Source organism: Labeo rohita, unplaced genomic scaffold (genome assembly GCF_022985175.1).
Source record: "Labeo rohita strain BAU-BD-2019 unplaced genomic scaffold, IGBB_LRoh.1.0 scaffold_106, whole genome shotgun sequence".
NCBI lineage: Eukaryota > Metazoa > Chordata > Actinopteri > Cypriniformes > Cyprinidae > Labeo > Labeo rohita.
The window spans coordinates 270,459-295,251 of NW_026127186.1; the positions used below are offsets into that span (position 1 = coordinate 270,459).

Sequence of the window (24,793 nt, forward strand, 5' to 3'; positions counted from 1 at the left end):
TATACAAATATTAAATCTTTTTTCTTGTAGGTTACACAGGGCCTTATTACAGTAGCAGGTGGCAAGTCAACACTGTACATTGTACCAGGATCTCTTGATACTTTACCACTTCCCTACCCTGCCAACGAGTTTGAAAACATGGTAAAAGCAACACACCAAAACATTTGACAACTAAACTAGTAAACAGGCAAGAAACATTTTACTCTTGATTCTAAGTGATCCTGTTAATTACATTTTTGCTGTCCTCTGGCTAAAATGTCTTGCAGAATGGAAATTTTCGACAATTCCCAGATAACTGGGTTCTGCCATCAACCAGTACTGCCACCGACATTGTGCTGAAAAACGCTCCAGATCACACTTCTGTGACAGTAAGTCTGTCCGTTAGAAATCCCAGCAGAATGTTGAAATAGACATATGTTCCAGTTTAGATCCTATTCACTGTTATTTATTTAGTTTTACACTTTTATAGTTTTGACATGTCATATTTCAAGAACTCCACAGATTTAGATCATTATTTAGTTGAAGGCTCCTGTATGGTGACACCATGATCTGTACTTTAGCACTACCTTCAGGCAAAAATTGTATGTAAATACAGTTTTAATGTATTTATTAATACTGGGTTACATTCTAGACAGCCTGGCACTTTTTTGAGCAGTTTGACCCCAGTGACTTCTGTGGTGAAAGGTATTTCTCAATTTTCCCATATTTTCAGAAGCAAAATTTCAAGTATCATACAGTCGATGATATACCATGTTATACTGGTGAAGGTATCTCAGCTTTTATTATGACTAAAACATGTTTCAGGTTTTCCCACGGAGCTTACGATATAACCAGGACCAACTTACTGCACGATACTGATGGAACGGAGCTACAGCCAAAACGATTAAGGAGACATAGAGAGATTAAAAGGTAGTTAAAAAAAAGAATAAATTATATTTGTTTTACATTATTAATATGAAATGTTCCTAAACTGTTACATTTTCCAATTTTATTAGCATTACTGATGTCATCAAAATCCTTGGTGAAAATGTGGATGAAACCAGCGACTTCAGCATTTGCATTAGCAGGGATCAGATGCTTGAGACGGGCCTGAAACAATGGCAGCGACAGAAAAAAATCTTCCCCCAAAAACACTCTCAGAGTTACTTTTGAGGGAGAGGATGCAGCTGACAGTGACTCTCTAAGGAAGGAATTTTTAACCAGTATGTTATTTTTGTTGTTGTGTCTTTCTTTTCTGTTTGTTTTTGATCTTAAAAATGCATTTTGTGCTCAGTGTGTGGTAACACTCATCAGTCATAGAAATGTAGGTTTTATACAGCAGAACTTGACTTTTGATGGTTGATACCTATGTATTTTGTGTTTAATCTGTGTTCCCATATTCTGAAAAGAAATGGTGACAGAAATAGAGAAGCACTTCTTTGATGGAGGAGAAAATGGCAAAACACCCAAGTATTCAATGACTGACATGGAAAAATACAACTTCAAGTAGGTTATACAAACTATAAATTGAAATGATGCACTAATGCTTTTCTTTATAATGCAGTATTTATTAAAAATCACACGGTCATTTAGTCATTTACTTTTTTATCTCTCTGACTGATTTGGTGCTAAAGAAACTCGTTTATCGAACGTATTTAATCTTACATGTGATGGTTGATCGTGTGCTCAGATTAGTTTTATTAAGTGATCTTGTTGGTGTAAATACCATACTGGGTTTGATTGTGCTGGGAAAGCAGAGTGATCTTGTTGGTGTAAAGAGGTTAGGGAAACATTATAATAACATTAAGGGAATGTTAAAATAATGTTATGCAAACAAAAAAAAAAAACCCAGTGTTCTGTTTCCATTAAGAAAACATTCCTGGCTAACCAAAAACAAACCTTAACAAAACAACGTTCTGGGAACGTTATAATAACATTCTAAAAACCAAAAACTAACTTCCTGGGAACAAAAAAACTAACATTCTGGGAATGTTAGAATATCCTTAGGGGAACATTGGAATAATGTTCCAAAAACTAAAAGCTTACATTCTGGGAAGCAAAAATTAACGTTCCGGGAACGTTAGTATAACAATAAAATAACATTTCAAAAACCAAAAACTTACATTCTGGGAAGCAAAAATTAACATTCCGGGAATGTTAGTATAATAATAAAATAAAATTTCAGAAACCAAAAAATGTTGATTTGTGCGCTCGTTTCTACATTAGATTGATAAATGAGGCCCTACGTGTCTTAAACCTAAGGCATCTTTCAGATTATTTCTCTTAAACAACCTCAGTCTATGTTACTTTTATGTATTATTATTATTTTTATAGTTTTTTTCTGTTTTGCAGGACTGTTGGGGAGATATTTGCTGTCAGCATCGCACAAGGCGGGCCACCACCAAACTTTTTTACGGAGTGGTGTTATAACTACATATCCACAGGAGAAACAAATCTGGAAGTGATAACTGAAAGCGATGTCACAGACCCTGTACTCACGGAGCTAATCAAAGAGGTTGTTTATTTAAATGTACTGAAAGTGCATTGTGAATCATAATTTTATATTTATGAGTTCTCATTATTAAGGCCAAACTCTCCATGATTATCTTGTATTACTGTATGTGTGACTTGAGTAAATGTGGTTTTGTTTTAAGATTAAGGCCGCTGATAACACAACCCTGATGGAGTGCAGAGACAGGATTTTGTTATGCGGATACAAAGGAGAAGTGTCCATACAAAGAAAGGAAGACATTGTGCGGTAAGACGTCTGTCTCCTTTAATGTAGGCTCACCTTCTGAACTTGATTTTTTTTTTTTAATTAATGTTATTTAACTTTTTTGGTTGTAGCTCTGTAGTCCTGCATGATAAAGTCAGGTTACTTCCCATGCTGCAGCAAATCTGCTCTGGAATGAACCTGTTTGGGCTCCTCGCATTGGTCCAGCAAGAAAAAGACATCTGCAGACAGCTGTTTGTTCCAGCATCTTTTACCAAGGCAAGCAATAAAAACCATCCATTACAAAACCTGCACTTCTTCTCTGTAAACCTAAGGTGGATGCTGATATTCTAGTCGAGTCACTATCAGCTGTCTTCAGTGAGAAGTGTACAATGAGGAATCAGAAAGAGTCTAGAGTGGTCTTCTGTCCGCAGGACTTTGGGCAAGACGTTGAGGATGAAGGTCAATAACTTGTTATGATACTAAACCAGAGCACTTTAACTAGTCCCTAAATCAATTCGTAGAAGTAATGTAAGGATTTGAGCAGCAAACTAGAACAAACAGTATCAGCAATACCAACAGTAAAAACAGAAGCAGTTAAAGGAGAAGTTCGACTTCCAGAACAAAGATTCACAGATGATGTACTCACCCCCTTGTCATCCAAGATGTTCATGTCTTTCTTTCTTTTTTATGTTTTTGAAAACATTTCAGCATTTTTCTCCATATAATGGACTGATATGGTGCCCCGAGTTTAAACTTCCAAAATGCAGCTTCAAAGGCTCTAAACGATCACAGCTAAGGAAGAAGGGTCTTATCTGGCCAAATGATCGTTATCTTCAAAAAAATAAAAAAAATTTAAATACATTTTAATGTCAAACGCTCGTCTTGTCTTTCTCTCCCTGAACTCTGTGTATTCTGACTCAAGACAGTTAGTGAATGTCAAAAAATCATATTTTCTCCCTCAACTTCAAAAATCATTTCAGAATCATCCTACATGGCTGCAGAAGAACAGACACAGTGTTTACAAAGTGAACATGCAAAGAAGATCAAACACCCTTAACAAAAAAGGTAAAACAGTGATAGAGGACGATTTTGAAGTTGAGGGAGAACATGAGATGGGAGTTTTTCCACATACACTAACTGACATGAACCAGAACAGACAGTTCAGGGACAGTAAAGCCAGCCTCACACTACAGGATTTTTAGCCCAATTTTGCCCTGATTTTCCCCTCCTGACAATCGGAGCAAAAATCTCATCAAGTTCCTTGGATCGGTCCCAATGTTCAGCAATCTTGCACCTCCCGATCTGCTCTCACACAAATCTCTCACACAATAAATTGTATTTTAAATGAAAATAACCAATGGTTTTGCTAGATAAGACCCTTCTTCCTCGGCTGGGATCATTTACAACAGCATTTGTGATCGCTTGAAGCCGCATTTAAACTGTATTTTGGAAGTTCAAACTCGGGGCACCATATCAGTCCATTATATGGAGAAAAATCCTGAAATGTTTTCCTCAAAAAACATAATTTCTTTACGACTGAAGAAAGAAAGACATGAACATCTTGGATGACAAGGGGGTGAGTACTTTATATATGAATTGTTCTGGAAGTGAACTACTCCTTTAAACAGTACCAGGAGTATGAGCAGAGCTTATATCAGTAGTTGCAGTAAAACTTGCATTAAAAGTGGTTCTGGTTGTAGTACCTGTGGTAATAATCATAGCTGTAGCAGTTTCAGTAGTGACAGTAGTAGCTGGACAGGACAATTTGGGCAGTGGTTGTGACATACCACATCGTGTTTGCTTTTATTGATGAAGCTTTTAATTATCATTAAAATAAACTCAGCTCATAACAATTTCATATTATTTTTATCATTTTTTTTTTCAGAAGAAGGCAAAAGCAACAGAGAAGACAAGACTGAAGAGGACCAAAGACCAAAAGATGAAGAGGTTGACCAGGCAGAAAAACACAGCAGCGGCACGTACTTTAACCACTGACAAGAAACGTTCAAACCCCACAAAGTCATGCAGACGCTGAAGATTTCTATATTTCTGTGGAAGTCGCCCATGTGCATTATCGCTCAGTCACATTTCCAGTTGTTTACAAATGTTGTCTCAAAGGCTGCTGTCTCCAAATTAAGTTGAAATCGATGTTTGTTCACTTTTATTACAATATGAAGTACAACTTGTATGCATTCATACAAGTGCATTCATTCCTTCTTGTAGTTTTTAGTAATACTTTATTAGATTTTACAGTGTTTGCTGTTTCAGTGGATTTATAGTAGGCCATTTCTGATGCTTTCCTCACACATTTTAGCATTTAATGACTCAGAAGCATTTATTTACATGCTTTTCTTTTTATCTTTTGGTATAACTGTGCACAAAAACCCAAAAAGAACAAATACTCAAATAAACACAAGCTAAAAAACACAGGTAAGGCCCAGTTCCTTGGCATGTGGGGTCAAGTTCAATACAGAACAAAGCAGTAATAAATTTGCAATGATGAGTCCACTGACATGAGCATCAAAGCTGTACAATGTCTGTAGTTGATTTACATGTAAGATATCAATTCTTGTTAAGGCCATTGCTTCTGTAATACTTACGCTTTAATATTGTTTTTCTCTTTAGAGTCTTAAAAGAAATGCATAATGCATGATTTTTGACAAACAAACAAACAAAAAAACAGAGTTATCTAGATATGTCTCTACAGCATGCAGAAGCACAGACTTCTGCAAATAAAACTGTGAGCTCTGCATCTAGGGACTCAAAATGCATTCATCTTAATTAAAAGCAGTGAGAGTTAATTCTCTCACCAGAGATAATGCTCACTCTCTATTATCGCAGGAAATGAAGATTGTATTTATATTCGTTTTGAGGAGACACATATATGTGGCAATGTGCACATGGATGTGTACAAAAGCTGTCATCTCACAAAGTTCCATTATAATCAATGAATCTCTCTACACTGCACAATTGATCTTTTATTTACACCTTGTCTACTCTTTGTTTGTTACAACTGAGAGGATTCTGAATGAAACACACCAATCCGCACAGTCCATGAAATGAAAATTGACAAACTCTGACTGTAGCTACACAATGTCTTTTTCCCTAATTAATGTAATGTACGCATATTTCTCAAAAATGTTTGTATAACATTGACTTTTTAAAAAAAACTGAAATACATTTGCCTTGTGAGACACTGACTGCAATTGATCTTTATAAATGTCCATTTCTCAATTCTGCACATACAACAGTTTGTTCCATCAACATTTTTACAATATATTTTAATATTTTACATTTACACATAGTTATCTTAAAAACATTTTTAAATGAAAACACGGGCTGTTATAAGACAAAATGAATAAATGGGACTAATGTAAAGATTTGTTTTAATTAATGCAAACAATTAGTAAAATATACTTATACTGCTTATAGACACCAGATAATGATTTATGCAACAGATGCTCATTTTCACTAAACAGACAATAAAAACACATGGAAATACAAACACTGATCTTTTAATAAATGCAAATCAACTTAAATTATGTTTAATTAACCAGATAAAGTTATGAATAAGGTTACCAAATAAAGTCAATAAAATAGGCAGTCTATATTGCAGAAATCTCTGAGCATCTGGTTTGACAGTCAAATCTCATGATCTTATAAATAGCAATCAGAACAAAAATAGCAATCAGAACAGTACTGCAGTATTAAACAATATTGCACGTAAATCCCCGTGGATTTTTAATGAACTGACGCTGAACCGCACAATCAACAGAAGAAAGTATGAAGGAATCTTCGCACTGTATCTTGATGAATTTCCACACAGAGGTAGCTACCCAATAATGCAGGAAGGACGCTTTCTAATTTTAAAAACATTAATTACATCTATCTAGCCAAGTTTCACATTAAAAAAGTTTCCCCTACAGTCAATGCCAACGTCGCAAAATCGGAAGTTAGCATGAAGCCATTCGCGTCGCCGACGCCATCTTGTGCACTTAGCCAACAACGTGTTGAAAATAAAGCAATTGCCACAAAAAGAGAGAAAAGGCCACCATAAAATCACCAATATGCTATTATTTTAACGTTTGTATGTACATTCCAGAAAATCTCTTGCTCACAAATATATCAAATATATAGCCACGGCGGGCCAGACTAAAAACTACACACATAACCTTACCTTTAATGACTGATGTCTGCTCTAAACAAGTCATAGTTGTCTGGGTTTTTAATCTAATATGTTAATATTATCGACCTAATCCAAATTTTCTGTTAATAAGCTATTTTATTATAAACATTCAATGGAGCTGCTGGAACCGGGACAAACAACAATGGGCGCGAAGATCGTAACACAGGACTGCAGAGTAAATGAAGATAATTAGCATATTGCTATGATCATTATTATTATTATATAGTTTCAATGAAACATATGGCAACACAAATCACATTTTAAGTAATTAATGAAGTATTTAAATGTTAAAAACTGCATTATTAAAAAAAAAAAAAAAAAAAAAAAAAAAAAAAAGTATTTTAAGTGGTCAAGCTGTCAATCAAGACCCGCCCGTAGCTCCGCCCCTTCGGCTACACAAACAATGTAATGCAAAGTATTCTGTTAAACTTGAAGGGTGCAGCAGTGTATGTTCCAATGTGTGAGTTCTATATTAAGAAAAGAGTAACCAACCATCTCTCAGTATACACTACAGAGTTACTGGCAATATTATTGGCCCTAAATTGGATAGAATAAATAATAGTGTTATTGCATCTGACAGTTTTTCAGCACTTGAAAGTATAAAATCTGGCAGGTCATCAGCTAGGATGGATATTGTCTATAATATATTTTGCAAAATGTACGATCTGAAAGTTAAGGGCATATCTACACAATTCATTTGGGTTCCTGCTCATACTGGAGTGAAGGGAAATGAGAAGGTGGATATTCTGGCTAAACAATCTCTAAGAATAAAGGAAATAGATCTATGTATTCCGTTAAGTAAAGCCGAAGCGAAAGTATACATCAGGAAATATACACAATCCGTTTGGCAGATGTATTGGGATGACCATGAAACAGGCAGACATTTATACAATATACAAAAATCAGTAGATGCCGGGAGAATAGGGAGTAGGAATCGAAGGGAAGAAAATATTATTACACGCCTTAGAATTGGACACACTGGACTGCACATTATATAGAATTGGCAAGCACCCGACTGGGGAGTGTAGACACTGTAATCAACAAGAAACAGTTGAACACGTTCTACTTCAATGTACCAAATACAATAATGAGAGATATCGTCTCTTTCAGTCAATGAAAAAGGCAAATCATCATGACTTTTCTTTATCTGGTTTATTGGGGAAAACAGCTAATAAGATATATGATGATATTATTAAGTTTATACAAGAATGTGAATTAAGTAAAGTAATATAGAATATACATAATGCATAATGCATTTATTTAAAGAAAACTTTTTTTTATTTTTTTTGTGTTTTTTCGTTTTTGGTTTGTTGTCCCTATGGTCTTTCCCTTCTCTACCCATCATATTAATAAATACATACATCCCGATCCACACTCCAGTCCAGTCGGTGGCGGTAATGCACCATTAAGCTGGTTTGCCAACCGCCATAAAACACCAGAAGAAGAAGAAGAAGTAAACTTGAAGGCTGTTCTTTTCGTTCTTTACTTTAAAAAGACATTGTTACTACTCCAAACTGTATAGTTTATTTGAATAAACTGGTTTATTGTGACATTTAGACTTTGCTAAACAAATATCTACTGGTAAACTAGTGAAGGAAGTAACTTTTGAAGTTTTACACAGTAAATAATTTTCTTGTTAAATTTTAAAATGATATTTACATTTTGGCATTGCTCTCATGGAAAAAAAGTGGAAAGATCTGGTTAGATTTATAATTGGAAATACTGAACCAGCTTTTTCTTTGTGCTTAGGACATGTTTTATCTGATTTTACTAATATCACCTTATATTTCATAGTCGGATGAACCGTTCACCGGTCATGTCGAGCTGCCTTCAGATCACCACATTCGTCAAGTTCATAATGTTTTTACTTTTTTAATTTGTGTTCTGGTCTGTTTAATAATTTTGAAAAGACCCGTATCTATAGATAGTCAGGTTAAAGTGTCTGGTAAAGGAGCGGAATGGGTGCTTGAACGCGATTGGTCACGTAAAGTCACGTGTGTTTATTCCGTTGTCTGCCGCACGATCTTTTCTCGGTGCTGATGGACTTGTTTACCAACAGAATCCATCATTCATTCCGGTCGTAGTTTTGCAGAAGTACATTTTTAGCGATTAAATAAAACATGGCCGAAGCAGTGAAAACTGGGATGAGCATCCAGAAGACTCTGTGAACAATCTCTTCGAAAACATGAGTAAGTCTTCGTTGACATTCCCTTTTTTCATTTGTTTGGCATTTAGACTTTTACTAACAATCTGTTATAGAATGATAAATCGATAAGAAGAAAAGAAAAAGAAACGATAGAAACAACGTTCTCTTTTTATATGCGTTTTAAAACTCATTTTAAAACGAAAGTGAAACTGGCCAGGATAAACGAGCTATTTACAAGTGTATTTACATTCAGAAAACATTATTTCTTTTAAAATCAAGGTATCCATGAAACACAACTGCAACAGTCAGATGGTAACGTTAATTCTGAAAGAAGAACATCAGCAGCAGGAAGAGATTTTGGTGAGTGAAAGTTTAACCCCATCAATACACTAACAATGCTCTAGTAAGGTCTGTGCACTGTAAAAAATAAAAAACACTATTTGTTGAGTCAGCTGAAAATAATTTGTTACCCTGCTGCCTTAAAATTTTAAGTTCAGTCAACTAAAATAAGTTTAGTCAACTTGAAATGTTAAGTTGTACTAACAACTTACATATTTGTGTTTGCTAAACTTAACAGATGGGTAAGTAACCCAGCAGCCTTCAAATGTTAAGTTGATTCAACTCAAATATCTAAGTTGTCACTTAGTATAATTTAACTTTTTAAGTTGAATAAACTGTTTTTGAGTTGACTGAACTTAAAATTTTAAGGCAGCCAGGTTACAAATGATTTCTTTTTTTTACTTAAATTGTTTTTTACAGTGTGCTATATGATTTTCCTACTGTCATTATTAAATTAATTTTCACATGTTTCATAGATGTAGTCAAAGATAGAAAATGAAATGATTATGCTATAGAATATTATAATGTAAGAACGTAATCAAGCTTTAAGAAAAAATTTTTGTTTTAGCAGTGAAATTGCCTTGTGATCATGGAAGGCCAGCAGATTATATCATCGCCTGGTTCAAGTATTATCTTAAACAGGTACTTCATGTACATATGTCCTGACACTGATTCCTGTGCTGCCTGTGAATGAGTTCTCACACTGTATTTTAGAGACAGACTGAGTTCACCTGTCCTGCATTTGACGAGGGCCGGAGGAGATCCTGTGGAGCGAAGCTCTCGTACCAGGACGTCTGTCGACTGATTCATCTGACGAACAAACAGAGGCAGTTCTTAGAAGAGAACATCAGTCTTCTCACTGCTAGAAATCTGTGCGAATTCAAAGCTGTAAGATGAATTTGAAAACCAGACAAATTATACGTAAACCATACACAATTAAATTTTTACTGTAGTCCCTCAGACAGTAATAACCCAAAGCTGTTTCTGAAGTGTCCAGGCTGCCTGTCCTACGTGGAAAGACGAGACAAGACAAACTTGTGTGTGCGCTGCACCATCTGCACAGCCAACAAGAAACACACATACAACTTCTGCTGGAGCTGCCGGAGGGAATGGAAGGGGCCGACCCATAATGCCGTGCGCTGCAGCAACGACGGCTGTGGACAGACAACGGTAGATTTGGATCAGTCTTTGGATAAAAGCTTTGGGAACTTACGGGTGATGCTGAATTTGGTATCTTTCTGCTTCTGAACAGGTGTCTGGAGATCATCTAGTGCCATGCACAGCTGAATTTAAAGAGAGGACGCTTAGAAATAAGAAAGATGATGTAAGTATTTTCAAAGGCCTTAAAAACAGAATCTGCTATTGATACTTCAGTACAATATGTGGACACAAATCATTAAATTGATTTGTGTGTAACAATGTTAAAAAAAAAATTAAGGTTATTGGCCTGAATCTCTTTTCGTTTTCTCCTTCTCAAGATTTACCCAATGAAGGACAAGTCCTCCGACAGAAGACGATTAGCACTGCTCATTAACAATGTGGAGTTTGAATATGTAGATGATCGTGTTGGGGCAGAGAAGGATGAGTTGAGTATGGAGACTCTGCTGAAGGGTCTCGGTTACACCGTGCTGACACTAAGAGACCTCACGGCACAGGTACATATGCACATTTTATATAAATATCTTTATCTATAAAAGATCTATTACAGAAATGTATGTATGTGTAACAGCTCAAGCTAATTCTGTTTTCTAAAAGAGTTTCTAAAGACTAAAAACAGTGACGTTGAATAGGGGTTGAATAATTATAACATAGCTGTGTTATTAAAAAATCCTATAATTTAAAAACACTACATTATACCTTGACATTATCACTTTTAATATGCCAGTAATCTGATATAGATGCAATTTTTATAAAGTCCTGGATCTTCAGAAAAGCTTGTATTTGTAAAGTACTGCAGTCTCGGGGGGGTTGAATAATTTTGATTGCAGATGTATATACACTACTGTTCAAAAGTTTTAGTCAGAAAGATCTGTTTTTATGCTTCAATTAAACAATGTTCCTCTTAACTTTCTGTTCATCTGTGAATCCTGAGAAATAAAAGTTACCACCAAAATATTGAACCGCAACTGTTTTCAAATCGTAAATGTTTGTTGAGCAGTAAATCAGTATATTAGAATGATTTCTGAAGGATCATTTGACACTAAAGACTGGAGTAATGATGCTGAAAATTCAGCTGCACATCACAGAAATAAATTACAGTTTAACAGATATTCACACAGAAAACAGTTATTTTAACCCTTGTGTGACCTTTTGGACATTTTAAAATCATTTTGCCTGTGTTATTGGCAGGTGCATAACATTTTGCACATGTGTGTATTTTTATTGGAATTTTACTATTTAACCCCTATTTCTTTTAATGAATCTATTTTGCACTAGGTACAATACATAGTTCCTTTCAGGACCTTAAGGACAAAAATGTCCCAATTGAAACCAATTAAAACTTTATTTTAATCACAGTGCCATTTAACTGTAAAATGATGCTATTTTTGTTAACAGACTTTCATTCTATTGGCAAGGCTTCAAAATTTTATTTTTTACCAGATGGTGCAATTTTTTCTGCTTTTGCATATTATAGAGACAATTGGACAAATAATGCAGCTGTAATTGTGTGGTTGTGTTGGTATGGATGCCAGAATGTGCTTTGTACATGTAAAAAAAAAAAAACTGTGTGTGCTAGTACTATTTGAGAGAGAAAAACTCTACTGCAAATCACAAATCCACTGTGTGCACCAGCAGAGTTTTGCTGCCAACTAATGGGGAAAAATTGGTACTGCACCCAAACAAAATCTTCCTGAAAGCTCATTTGTTGAGATATCAACCTCAAATTTGGAACACAACTTTGATTTGATTTATGGCTTTGATTTTCTTGCAAGTTTAGCATTCAACATGTTTCATAAAATATATATTTTATATAAAATACTGTTCATAAAGCATTTTCATAAACTTAAACCTCTTTAACTTTTTTTTTTGGTTTCACTTTTTTTTCTACTTCAACAATAATCTGTCATTGGTTTTCTTTAAAATGAGACCAAACTTAACTCCCAAGCTTAACATTTTTATGACTATTTTTTGACATGGACATTTTTGTCCACTAAGGACCTATGTGTCACTTTGTTTTTATTGACGCACAAGGGTTAAATTGCAATAATATTTCACAATATTAGCATTTTAAAAACACTTTAGCACAGAAGTACCGAACCAACTGCTCTTTTGCCTCTTCTTGCGCTTGAATGGTTTAAAATTGTGTAAATTGGCAAGACAAACACATACATATGATAAACTGTTGCTCCATGATGGTTACATTTTGCAATTAATCTGGGAATCACATATCACGGAATGTAGTTTTAAGATCTTTTAGGCAAGAATGTACTTGTTTGGACTTCAAACACACGGTTTGTAAAGAGAATAGGAGTTTATAGCAGCGCTGTTATCAGGAATCACCCTGAAAAGATGAAAGGATAGTATGAGCCTATTGGACATTGATTTATTGTGATCAGATGTTTTAGATGCAGGTAATCACTGTCACTCAGTCAATCTAAACGTAACACACAGCTTTTATACAGTAATACAACAAGCTCTTAATGAAGAAACTCATCATTTGTTTGTAACAAGTATTAAAGTGACGTTTTGGAATTAGTAACGGAGGCCTGGGCTCAGCTGTTCAACTGTCAAACTTTGTTTTGAATCTGTGGCAGAAGGAAGTAGTTCTGCACTAAAGAGGGCTTTTAAAGACACTCCATTGTTGCCGTCAAACTGTTGTATAAACGCAATATTACACTTGTAGATGTGAGATATGGCTGTATATTCAGCCGTGGGTAATCACGCCGTGCCGATATAAAGCCATATCTCATGTCTATAAGTGTGATATTGCTTATATATATATATATATATATATATATATTAGTGTGTGTGTTGTTGACTGTTTGGTGCCCAGGGTATGAGTGCTGCCATGCGAGACTTTTCCCAGCGAGAGGAGCACGTCCAATCAGACAGCTGCTTTGTGGTGTTCATGTCACATGGAAGCACCACTGGAATCTGTGGAGTTTCCAGCATAGTGAATTCTAATGGGGAAGAGGACATTTTCTCCACAGATGAAATTTATAATTGCTTGAACACTGAAAACTGTCCTGGACTGCAAGACAAACCCAAAATCATCCTTATCCAGTCGTGTCGGGGTGGTAAGTTACAGATGAACAGGATGTTTTGGACGTCTCAGCAACTTACTAAATATTTTTAGAATCAGTTGTAGGCACACAATTTATTGCAGTTCAACTCAACTCAGTCAATCCAGCCCTAAACAATACAAAAGCATTTGGCTGAAAACCTGGGCAAATCCATCAACCCACTAACAACAATACATTAACAATATATCATTCACTTTGGCAATAAAACATCTGACTGCCACCACACTTTGTTCATGACCTCTATGCGTAGTGCACGTTTGGAACTGGATTTTCAACTCTATTTTTGAGATATATGATGTGCAATATAGGCAGATGTTGCCCTGATTGTGTGTCTTACTGTATATTACAGGAAATGACAGATGTGTGGAGGACAGCATGCCAAAAACAGAGCACTGTGAGAAAGACTTATGCTGCCTGAGATCCTCCACCCCCTGTAAACACATTTAGAATATATTATAACATGCCACTTAATCGTATTCATTATATGGTCATCAAAGAACACATATTACTTATTGCTTGCTTGTTTGGCACATCTAAGCTGTCATACAGTAATTTGTGTTCTTTGTTTAGATACTGTTTCCTACAGGGATCCTGAGAAAGGCTCAGATTTCTTCCAGGATATGGTGGAAATATTTAATAAACATGCCCATGAGGATCACATTGAGGAGCTTTTCAGAAAGGCAATGTCACTATGAACTACTCTGATATTAGTATTTCACTGTGTGTCACTAACTATAACTCAGATCTTAAGTCCGATACAATAACACTTTCTTTTTTAGTTGAGCTAAATATGTTAGCATGTTTTTTTTTCATAAATCTTTGCCTTTTTTAAACAGGTCCTTAAGAAGTTTAAGGAGAATCATGTCGATCCATGTCAAATGCCATGCAAAGAGAGAACAACACTATCTAAAATGTTCTACCTCTTCCCTGGACTGTGAAATGCAAGGAAATGTAATTACAATTTTGTCTTCTTTTAATGTCCTGTATATAGAAATATTAAAAATATAAAACACAGAAGGTGATTATAAAAGTTGTTTCCCCCAAAATTGCACATTTTAATTTAATATCACTCTAACATGTCTACTCATAGCATTGTTCCTTTATGAGTTCTAACAGGAAGAATATGAATCTTTGTTAAATCAAGTGTAAAATATAGGGATTAGACAAGTGATTCAGTCTCTTCTTAATAGTTTTGATTTCAGCAAATCAGTTTGAGTGAACGCAGATAGCGTGATTAATATTCATAAACCCATCAGCTAATTAATCCTTAGTGCGTATTGTATGTTATTAGTAGTAGAACTCGTATTAGTTTTGTTATCAAATTATCATAATGCAATTGACTAACTGATGCTAAGTGTACGTTCAGATATTTTAAAAACTGTGCCATTAGGCTTTATATATGTATAGTAGTCAACATTTAAAGTGGATCAAAACCTTTCGTCAAAGTTGTCCTAAAAGTAAAACAATACCCATTCTTGTCTCAGGACACCTTAGATGAACTTTTGATCCACTTCGAATGTTGACTACTACACTGTAAAAAATAAAAAACACAATTTGTTGAGTCAGCTTAAAATAATTTGTTACTCTGCTGCCTTAAAATTTTAAGTTCAGTCAACTAAAATAAGTTTAGTCAACTTGAAATGTTAAGTTGTACTAAGTAACAACTTAGATATTTGTGTTTGCTAAACTTAACAGATGAATAAGTAACCTGCCTTAAAATGTTAAGTTGATTCAACTCAAATATCCAAGTTGTCACTTAGTATAATTTAACATTTCAAGTTAAATACTTTTTTTGAGTTGACTGAACTTAAAATTTTAAGGCAGCCTGGTTACAAATTATTTTAAGTTGACTCAACAAATTGTTTTTTACAGTGTATTTATAGTATATCAGATATTTAGTATATTTATATCAGATATTTATATTTAGTCTGGTGAGTAAACTAAAAAATTTTGTTCATTTAACATATTGATTATTGAGGACTTCCATATTATATATTATTATTATTATTATTATATTTTTTTTTTTTTACTTTCCCTGGTAATTAGTTACTTTTATAATGATGCAACTCAGTTACCAGCTCATTTACTATTTGTGAGAAGTAACTAGTGACTGTAACTAATAACTTTTTTAAAGTACCATGCCCAACACTGCTAGAAAATGTGCGTACGATCTGGACCTGAAACTAAACAATATTGAATCAGAAAGCAAGCTGACAGAAGACAGAAGCAGAACAAACACAGTCATGGCGCGGCACTAAAGGATCTGGACAACAGATGATCAGCTTGTCAATTTGTGGGAAAAGCAGAGTGTTTAAAAATGAGTTTATGTAAAAATATCGCAATCCGCAATGTTTATTCTCAAATCTCGAGAGATTTTACCAGATCTCCTGTGTTGACAGTCGTGACTCTGGTTGAAAATCTGTTGGTGTGTGGTGTGCTGTCTTTGTCACATTGTGGCACACCACATAGAAGCAAAATGGTTCAATCTAGGATTTTTTTTTTTTTTTACTCATGCTTGTGGACTCTCACATTTTGAAGATCTTATAAGATTTTTTAAAAATCTTTAGTGTGTACCAAGCATAACTGGACTGTAGTAAATGCGATTTAATTGCGATGCACGGATAATGACTAAAAACTGTGTTTTTACTAGTGACAACTACAGTGGATACTGTAACATTCGTTGAAGTTACTTATTTGACAATGTTGTTTCCTCAAAATGCCTTGAAGACTCTAATGAAGCCAAGTTTATGATTCCAATTCCATATGTATTCCATATGTGTTTGAAGTGCGGACGCCAATGCGGGAAAAGTGGATCTGACTCCGGGCTTTTACACTATTGGCCTTTTTTAAACATAAATGTGAATGGTTATCCATTAAAGACTGTCGGTTACAACATACTGCTAATATTGCAGTGAAGGATTCCGTAACATATTTGGGGATTGTCATCACGAAAGATCAAAAATCTAGGTGATGAATCTTGAATCAATTCTTCAGAAGACCAAGGCAAAGCTGAATCACTGGCTTTTTATTTATCTGTATTTTTATATAAAATTGATACAGTTAGTTTGAGTTTATCCTGCTCTCATAATCAAATGTTGCTAGTTTGGTCCCTACTGTATAAACAACTTTTCTCCCCATGGGTACCTTATTTTGAACAATTATATAAAAATAAATTCACATTTTTTGAAAATCGTTTTTAGCAGGCATAATACGAGTTAATTCATCATTAATTCCAGCAACACAAAAAGATAATGCCCAAAACACTATTACACCCCCTTCTGCATTTAATCTCTTTGATACTACAATTGGGAAATTTTGTTTTGCCGTTAAAAATTGAATTGTTAATAAAAGTATTCGTTCTTTACTTCAAAAAGACATTGTTACTACTCCAATCTGTATAGTTTATTGGAAATGACTGGTTTATTATACCATTTAGACTTTGCTAAACACATTTCTACTGGTAAACTAGTGAAGGAAGTAACTTTTAAAGTTTTACACAGATACCACAGGTAACACTCCACATCTGTACCCGACTCTCGCTCTGGAAAAGACCAAGGCACAACACCACCTAGTGGAGAAATGCAAAAAGAACAGTATGGCCGTAGCAAATCAATTTTAAAAGGACCCGTATCTACAGAGTGTCTGGTAAAGGAGAGGAATGTGTGCTTGAACGCGATTGGTCACATAAAATCACGTGGGTTTGTTCCGCTGTCTGCCGCAAGAGTCAGTGCTGATATGGGCTTGTTCACTAACAGAATCATTCATACCGGTCGTAGTTTTGCAGAAGTACATTATTAGCGATTAAATAAAAATGGCCGAAGCAAGTGAAAACTGGGATGAGCATCGAGAAGACTCTGTAGACAATCTCTTCGAAAACATGAGTAAGTCTTCTTTGACATTCCCTTTTTCCATTTGTTTGGCATTCAGACTTTTACTAACAATCTGTTATAGAATGATAAATCGATAAGAAGAAAAGAAAAAGAAAGGAAACAATGAAAATAACATTTTCTTTTTATATATATTTTTATATTTTTATATATTTATATATATTTATACTTTAAAACGAAAGTGAAACTGGCCAGCATAGGTTTTTAAATGAGCTATTTACAAGCAGTGTTGGGCAGTTACTTCCAAAATGAAATACATTATATATTACTAGTTACTGTCTTTAAAAAGTATTAGTTACATTACAAAATTACTGTCTCTGAATTGTAATGCCTTTACACTACTTTTGAATGACTTTCACCAAAATATCCACAGAAGTATGAGTAGCCATTATAAAATACCAAAATGTAGTTTATTGCAGCTCATTATACATCCAGTGGAGGGTAATGAGGTAGGTCTATATAGCATAAAATCATAAAATCATATTTCGATAGGCTACCGGTATGTAGGTCTACATTAACGTTACTTGTAGTTTAGGTTAAAAACAGATGAGCACAACATTTTACATTTATAAATAACGCCGGTAAATAAAGTGAAATGTTATAATATACAAACAATAAACACAATAGACTATTTTGAACGGTTTTCGGAACAAAACAATTATGAAATATATAAGCTGTAAAACAAGCCAAAACAAATTAGGCTCATTTAAAGGGAAACTGAAAGCAAACGCGTTGTTCTCACGCAGTCTACCTCTCTCATTCGACATGAATCTAATTAAATGTGTCCATATTCGCGAGGTATTTGAATGCTAAACTATTATTTATTAGTAAACCAAGCTTTGTACTTAACGTGTGTAAAAACATCCTCACATGAGCAGGGGCGGATCTAGAAAATTTTTAGGGAGGCAAAGGGGTGGCATGGGGTCTATGAGGGGTGGCAACTCCAAAGAAAGCCCCCATGGGTAGTTTTTGGGTATTTATAGTCTGACATACATGGTTGTGTTCACTAATATTGCATTACCATTAAGTAATCATATATACTGTTTAAAATGAAAAATAAATAACAACATTTCAATGTTCATTATGGCACCAAGTCAATAAACAATAATAAAAAAAAGTCAACAGGTTATACTGTAAATGTTTCAGAGCTTGTATCACTAAAGACGACATGCGATTCTATTAAATCCCTCTTAGATGGTATAAATCACGTTTTATTGCAAGTTCAAGATGTTAATGTCAATGATTTCATGTTAATTTCCTAACATTAGGAAGAAATATTATAATATCAAAGCACTGAAACTGGATCAGTTTTGGAAACAATGTTTGATTTTCTGTTATTAACAGAGGAGTGAATGTCTGTAATCACCCACAACACACTATCAACCATATACTCTAGCAACTGCATAGCAACAGCCTAGCAACCACCCAGAATATCCTAGCAACCAACTAGCAACACTTTAGCAAACATCTGTAACTGACCAAACTATTTATTTTTTTAAACAAGTCTTAAGACAAGCCAGCATAAATTTGTCTTTCAAAAGTTTCAATCTAGTTATTACAGGTATTTTTAAATGATTACACACAATTCAAATAGAACAATGACTCTCCTGCCTAATGAACACTTTGAGATCAATAACACTAACAAAAAACTATTATTAGAAATTAATTTGAAACTCAATGTCTATTACAGTATACAACATCAATTAAATTACAGACTGCTAATTCAGCAATTATCTTGCAGCAGATGAAAAGCACTAGAAAAGTTCAAATAACAAAGAAATGCATGAACTTGGTATGCACTACAGTAAAAAATAAAATTAAAAATTAAATTCAGCATCCTCTGCACATTTGGCTAAATTTCATTTAGCATACAGTACTATTTGATCTCCTGACACAAGACTATATCTCTGGGTAGTCATTTCTCAGTTCTGCACAAATGCAGTAGGTGTACAACATGTACTACAATTTACTGTACATAGAATAGTGAAATAGTTCCACTCATCTAATATACTGGTACTGTACTATAATTATACTGTATGTGTAAGTATAAACCCATGTAAATGATTCGTTAATTTCTCTCCTCTCTCCGTTGTTGGATGCAGAGATTGTGATTGGTGTGTCATCAGTTTTGCTACTTAATGTTTAACTTACCTATTATTAAACTTTTTGAGAAATGTGTCTTTGTTTTTAGCACTGAATGAATGGTTTGGGACAGTAAGTCAACTAACATCAGTTACATTGTGTTATGTTATTTTTTTACATTGTGTTATTATTTTTATGTTAAATTATTTTTTGTTGCTTTAAACAGGTTTTGTTATTTTTAGTGTAATTTTACAAAAGCAACAAAATTAATTTTTGTTGCTAATCTATGCTTGTCCGCCGCATTCTCTCTCTCTGTCTGTTAGCTCAGTGTCAGTGGCACCAGTCCAGGTGTTTCCAGGAGCTATTCATGCCATTTCTCCTTGTTGAGAGTTTGGTGTCGCACATACATTACACCCGATTATGCATTCTTATTATTTTCTCTGATGAAATGAATAAAACGGGAGTGTGTCCATCTCACACATGTAGAATCCGTCTCGGCAGTCATCTTAACCATCGAATTCTAGCAACAGGAAATAGACAAACTATTTTACATGAGGATTTTTTTTTTTTTTTGCTGGTTCTGTTTTGCGGTGTTTGTAAATTCACCACTTAATTGAGTTAAAATATGTTGTTGTAACTTGCGTTACTGAGATTGTAACGAGTAATAATATTACCCAAATTGTATTAGTAATGCGTTATATTACTTTTTACAGCAAAAAGTAATATACTACTGTAATATTTTGTCCCAACACCGTTTACAAGTGTATTTAAAAATTCAGAAAACTGGATATTATTTCTTTTAAAATCAAGGTATCCACGAAACACAACTGCAACAGTCAGATGGTAACGTTAATTCTGAAAGAAGAACATCAGCAGGAAGAGATTTTGGTGAGTGAAAGTTTAACCCCATCAGTACACTAACAATGCTCTAGTAAGGTCTGTGCTATATGATTTTTTGACTGTCATTATTAAATTAATTTTCACATGTTTCATAGATGTAGTCAAAGATAAATAGACAACTAGATGTAATGATTATGCTATAGAATGTTATAATGTAAGAACGTAATCAAGCTTTAAGAATAAATTTCTGTTTTAGCAGTGAAATTGCCTTGTGATCATGGAAGGCCAGCAGATTATATCATCGCCTGGTTCAAGTATTATCTTAAACAGGTACTTCATGTACATATGTCCTGACACTGATTCCTGTGCTGCCTGTGAATGAGTTCTCACACTGTATTTTAGAGACAGACTGAGTTCACCTGTCCTGCATTTGACGAGGGCCGGAGGAGATCCTGTGGAGCGAAGCTCTCGTACCAGGATGTCTGTCGACTGATTCATCTGACGAACAAACAGAGGCAGTTCTTAGAAGAGAACATCAGTCTTCTCACCGCTAGAAATCTGTGCGAATTCAAAGCTGTAAGATGAATTTGAAAACCAGACAAATTATACGTAAACTATACAAAATTAAATTTTTACTGTAGTCCCTGAGACAGTAATAATCAAAAGCTGTTTCTGAAGTGTCCAGGCTGCCTGTCCTACGTGGAAAGACGAGACAAGACAAACTTGTGTGTGCGCTGCACCATCTGCACAGCCAACAAGAAACACACATACAACTTCTGCTGGAGCTGCCGGAGGGAATGGAAGGGGCCGACCCATAATGCCGTGCGCTGCAGCAACAATGGCTGTGGACAAACGACGGTAGATTTGGATCAGTCTTTGGATAAAAGCTTTGGGAACTTACGGGTGATGCTGAATTTGGTATCTTTCTGCTTCTGAACAGGTGTCTGAAGATTGTCTAGTGCCATGCACAGCTGAATTTAAAGAGAGGACGCTTAGAAATAAGAAAGATGATGTAAGTATTTTCAAAGGCCTTAAAAACAGAATCTGCTATTGATACTTCAGTACAATATGTGGACACAAATCATTAAATTGCTTTATGTGTAACTATGTTAAAAAAAAAAAAAACTAAGGTAATTGGCCTGAATCTCTTTTCCTTTTCTCTTTCTTAAGATTTACCCAATGAAGGACAAGTCCTCCGACAGAAGACGATTAGCACTGCTCATTAACAATATGGAGTTTGAAAATGGAGATGTTAGGGTTGGGGCAGAGAAGGATGAGTTGAGTATGGAGACTCTGCTGAGGGGTCTCGGTTACACCGTGCTGACACTAAGAGACCTCACGGCACAGGTACATATGCACATTACACACTATACACACTGATGTTTGAAAGTTTTAGATCAGTAAGATCTGTATTTCTGTGTCAAATGAATGCTGTTCTTTTGAGCTTTCTCATCTGAGAATCCTGAAATATAAAATGTATGATGGTTTCTACAAAAATACTGTACAGCACGACTGTTTTCAACATTGCCAATAATCCTAAATGTTTGTTGAGCAGCAAATCAGCATATTAGAATGATTTCTGAAGGATCATGTGACACTGAAGACTGGAGTAATGATGCTGAAAATTCAGCTGCACATCACAGAAATAAATTACAGACATTCACATAGAAAGCAGATGTTTTAAATTGTAATAATATTTAACAGTTTTTACTGTGTATTCAGCCTTGTAAGCAGAAGAGACAAAAACATTAAAGAAAAACACTGAAAAGATCTTACTGATGTAAAACTTTTGATATGTTTATGAAGACTATATACATGTTATCACTATAAATATACACATGTACATATTATATTAATGGTTAAATGGGTCAAAAAAAAAAAAAATCTCAGATTTTCAGATCAGAAAGAAAAAAAATACAAATAATTATCGGTGTAACTTTGCGCTCTCTCTATATAAAACAAAATCCCCCATCAGTGTGTTGTTGACTGTTTGGTGCCCAGGGTATGAGTGCTGCCATGCGAGACTTTGCCCAGCGAGAGGAGCACGTCCAATCAGACAGCTGCTTTGTGGTGTTCATGTCACATGGGAATGCCGCTGGAATCTCTGGAATTTCCAACAGAGTGAATTCTAATGGGAAAAAAGACATTTTCTCCACAGATGATATTTATAATTGCTTGAACACTGAAAACTGTCCTGGACTGCGGGACAAACCCAAAATCATCCTCATCCAGTCGTGTCGGGGTGGTAAGTTACAGATGAACAGGAAGTGACACGTTCATACTTAGGCTATTTTGGACATCTCAACAAATGACTAAATACTCTTAGAATCAGTTGTAGAACTCTGTTTTTGAGATGTTTGATCAGCTGAGCACAGTGCTCGTGCAATATGATGTGCACTGTAGGCAGATGTTGATCGTTTGTGTCTTACTGTATATTACAGGTAATGATGGATGTGTGAAAGTCCAGGACAGCATGACACAAACAGAGCACCGAGAGAAAGACTTTTGCTGCCTGAGATCCTCCACTCCGGGTAAACACATTTAGAATATATTATAACATGCCACTAAATAGTAGGTATTATATGGTCTTCAAAGAACACATAACCTTACATTGCCACTACTTTTGAATCTACTGAATATTATTATTTGGTTGTGTGTGTTGCCTCTGCTGTCATACAGTAATTTGTGTTCTTTATTCAGATACTGTTTCCTACAGGAATCCTAAAACAGGCTCAGATTTCTTCCAGGATATCATGGAAATATTTAACAAGCATGCTCATGAGGATCACATTGAGGAGCTTTTCAGAAAGGCAATGTCACTATGAACTACTTTGGTCATAGTATGTGTATGCGTAGTTTTAATTTTTTCATAAAATGCTCCTTTTTTTTTCTTAAACAGGTCCTTAGGAAGTTTAAAGAGAAGCATCCATGTCAAATGCCATGCAAAGAGAGAAGAAACACTTTCTAAAATATTCTACCTCTTCCCTGGACTGTAAAATACAAAGAAATGTAATTACAATTATGTCTTCTTTCTTTAAAGTTTTGTATATAGAAATATTTATAGAAGTAAAATATAAGTAATATTACACTCATAGCTGACAATGTGTATGGGTGTCATGTTGCCTTTATACAACAGTTTGGTGGTATGAGTGTGTAAATACATAAAAACGGTGTTTCTTTAAAAACCCTCTTTTGTGCAGAACTACTTCCTTCCGTTACAGATGCAAATGTAAAGTTGATGGTTGAACAGCTGAGCCCAAGCCTCCATTACTAATTTGACAACGTCACTTTAGAACCAGTAACAAAGGAACATTGAGTTGCTTCATTAAAACCTTATTGTATTATGGCAGAGTTCCTTAAATTTGGCAAAGGAGGGCCAATGCACTGCTGTTTTTTGCTCCAACCTTGATCAAACACCTGTGATTTCCTAACGATCCTAAAAACATTGATTTGCTTGCTCAGGTGTGTTTATTTAGGGTTAGAGCTAAACTCTGCAGAAAAGTGGATCTCCCGAGCCAGATCTGAGGATCCCTGTATTACTGTATTAAAAGCAGCGTATTATGTGTAGTAGAGTATTATAAGAGACTGCATCTGATACAGCATTCATTCTTCAGCTCAATCTCATATTCACAATAAAACATTTCGGTCATGACAACTGTCAGAGAGATTGGAATGGTAATGTGCATGATAATGTAAATGTATTTGGTATTGGCAGAATAGATCTTCTACACTGATGCTGCTGCTGTTTACCGAGACTTGCTACTGCCAATACATCCACAACATGCTGCTGTGAGCATGTAAGAAATACTGCTGCTGCACATACAACACATATAATTAAACTGCTGCATCAGTGGACTTACATGTATCCACACACATGAAGATGAACAGACAAGGAGACAAGACACCCCCCCCCAAAACAGATCTATCACCAAGACTTATGTACTGCTGTTGAGCCAATTTGGCTAAAAATAGCAAATGCAAAGACTCTTCACAGCTCTTTAACACACTAAAACATTAGCACTTGCAGACAGAGTTTGAGTAAAGAAAACGCTGTACTTATTCATACACCAGTTATTTAAGTAATAAACATTAACTTCAGATACCAGTCAGCAATCTGAAGCAGTGTGTATCAAATAAAAACATTTTCTGTTCATATAAACCAACTTGAAAAAGTATCAGAGATTTGGTGTCAAATAAATACATTTAATATTTTTGTATATTTCTGTATGGTTCCATCACTTGTTAGCGATCTCGTGAATTTGGCGTCAGATACATTTTATATTAATAAATATTAACTTCAGATACCAGTCAGCAATCGCAAGCAGTTTTTGTCAAATAAAAACATTTTCTGTTAATATAAAATAACTTGAAAAA

At 34.9% G+C, this 24,793-nt stretch overlaps 1 protein-coding gene, 1 long non-coding RNA gene and 1 pseudogene across 2 annotated transcripts; all 3 read left to right on the top strand.

Annotated features, from left to right (window-relative positions):
- Positions 1 to 40: 40 nt before the first annotated feature.
- On the top strand, positions 41 to 2,965 carry LOC127157386 (uncharacterized). The gene is made up of 9 exons (XR_007825894.1): positions 41 to 141; positions 267 to 368; positions 632 to 684; positions 805 to 909; positions 996 to 1,202; positions 1,389 to 1,485; positions 2,332 to 2,494; positions 2,634 to 2,737; positions 2,827 to 2,965. It is a non-coding gene; the product is annotated as an uncharacterized LOC127157386 (long non-coding RNA).
- A 5,643-nt stretch (positions 2,966 to 8,608) lies between these two features.
- LOC127157382 (caspase a-like) lies at positions 8,609 to 14,632 on the top strand. The gene is made up of 11 exons (XM_051100617.1): positions 8,609 to 9,070; positions 9,307 to 9,387; positions 9,935 to 10,008; positions 10,081 to 10,254; positions 10,357 to 10,536; positions 10,619 to 10,690; positions 10,845 to 11,021; positions 13,361 to 13,604; positions 13,960 to 14,043; positions 14,181 to 14,290; positions 14,447 to 14,632. The coding sequence occupies exons 1-11, from the start codon at positions 9,067 to 9,069 to the stop codon at positions 14,546 to 14,548; spliced, it is 1,302 nt and encodes a 433-aa protein (XP_050956574.1). The 5' UTR covers positions 8,609 to 9,066; the 3' UTR covers positions 14,549 to 14,632.
- A 2,554-nt stretch (positions 14,633 to 17,186) lies between these two features.
- Positions 17,187 to 23,701, top strand: LOC127157381 (caspase a-like; annotated as a pseudogene).
- Positions 23,702 to 24,793: the final 1,092 nt, after the last annotated feature.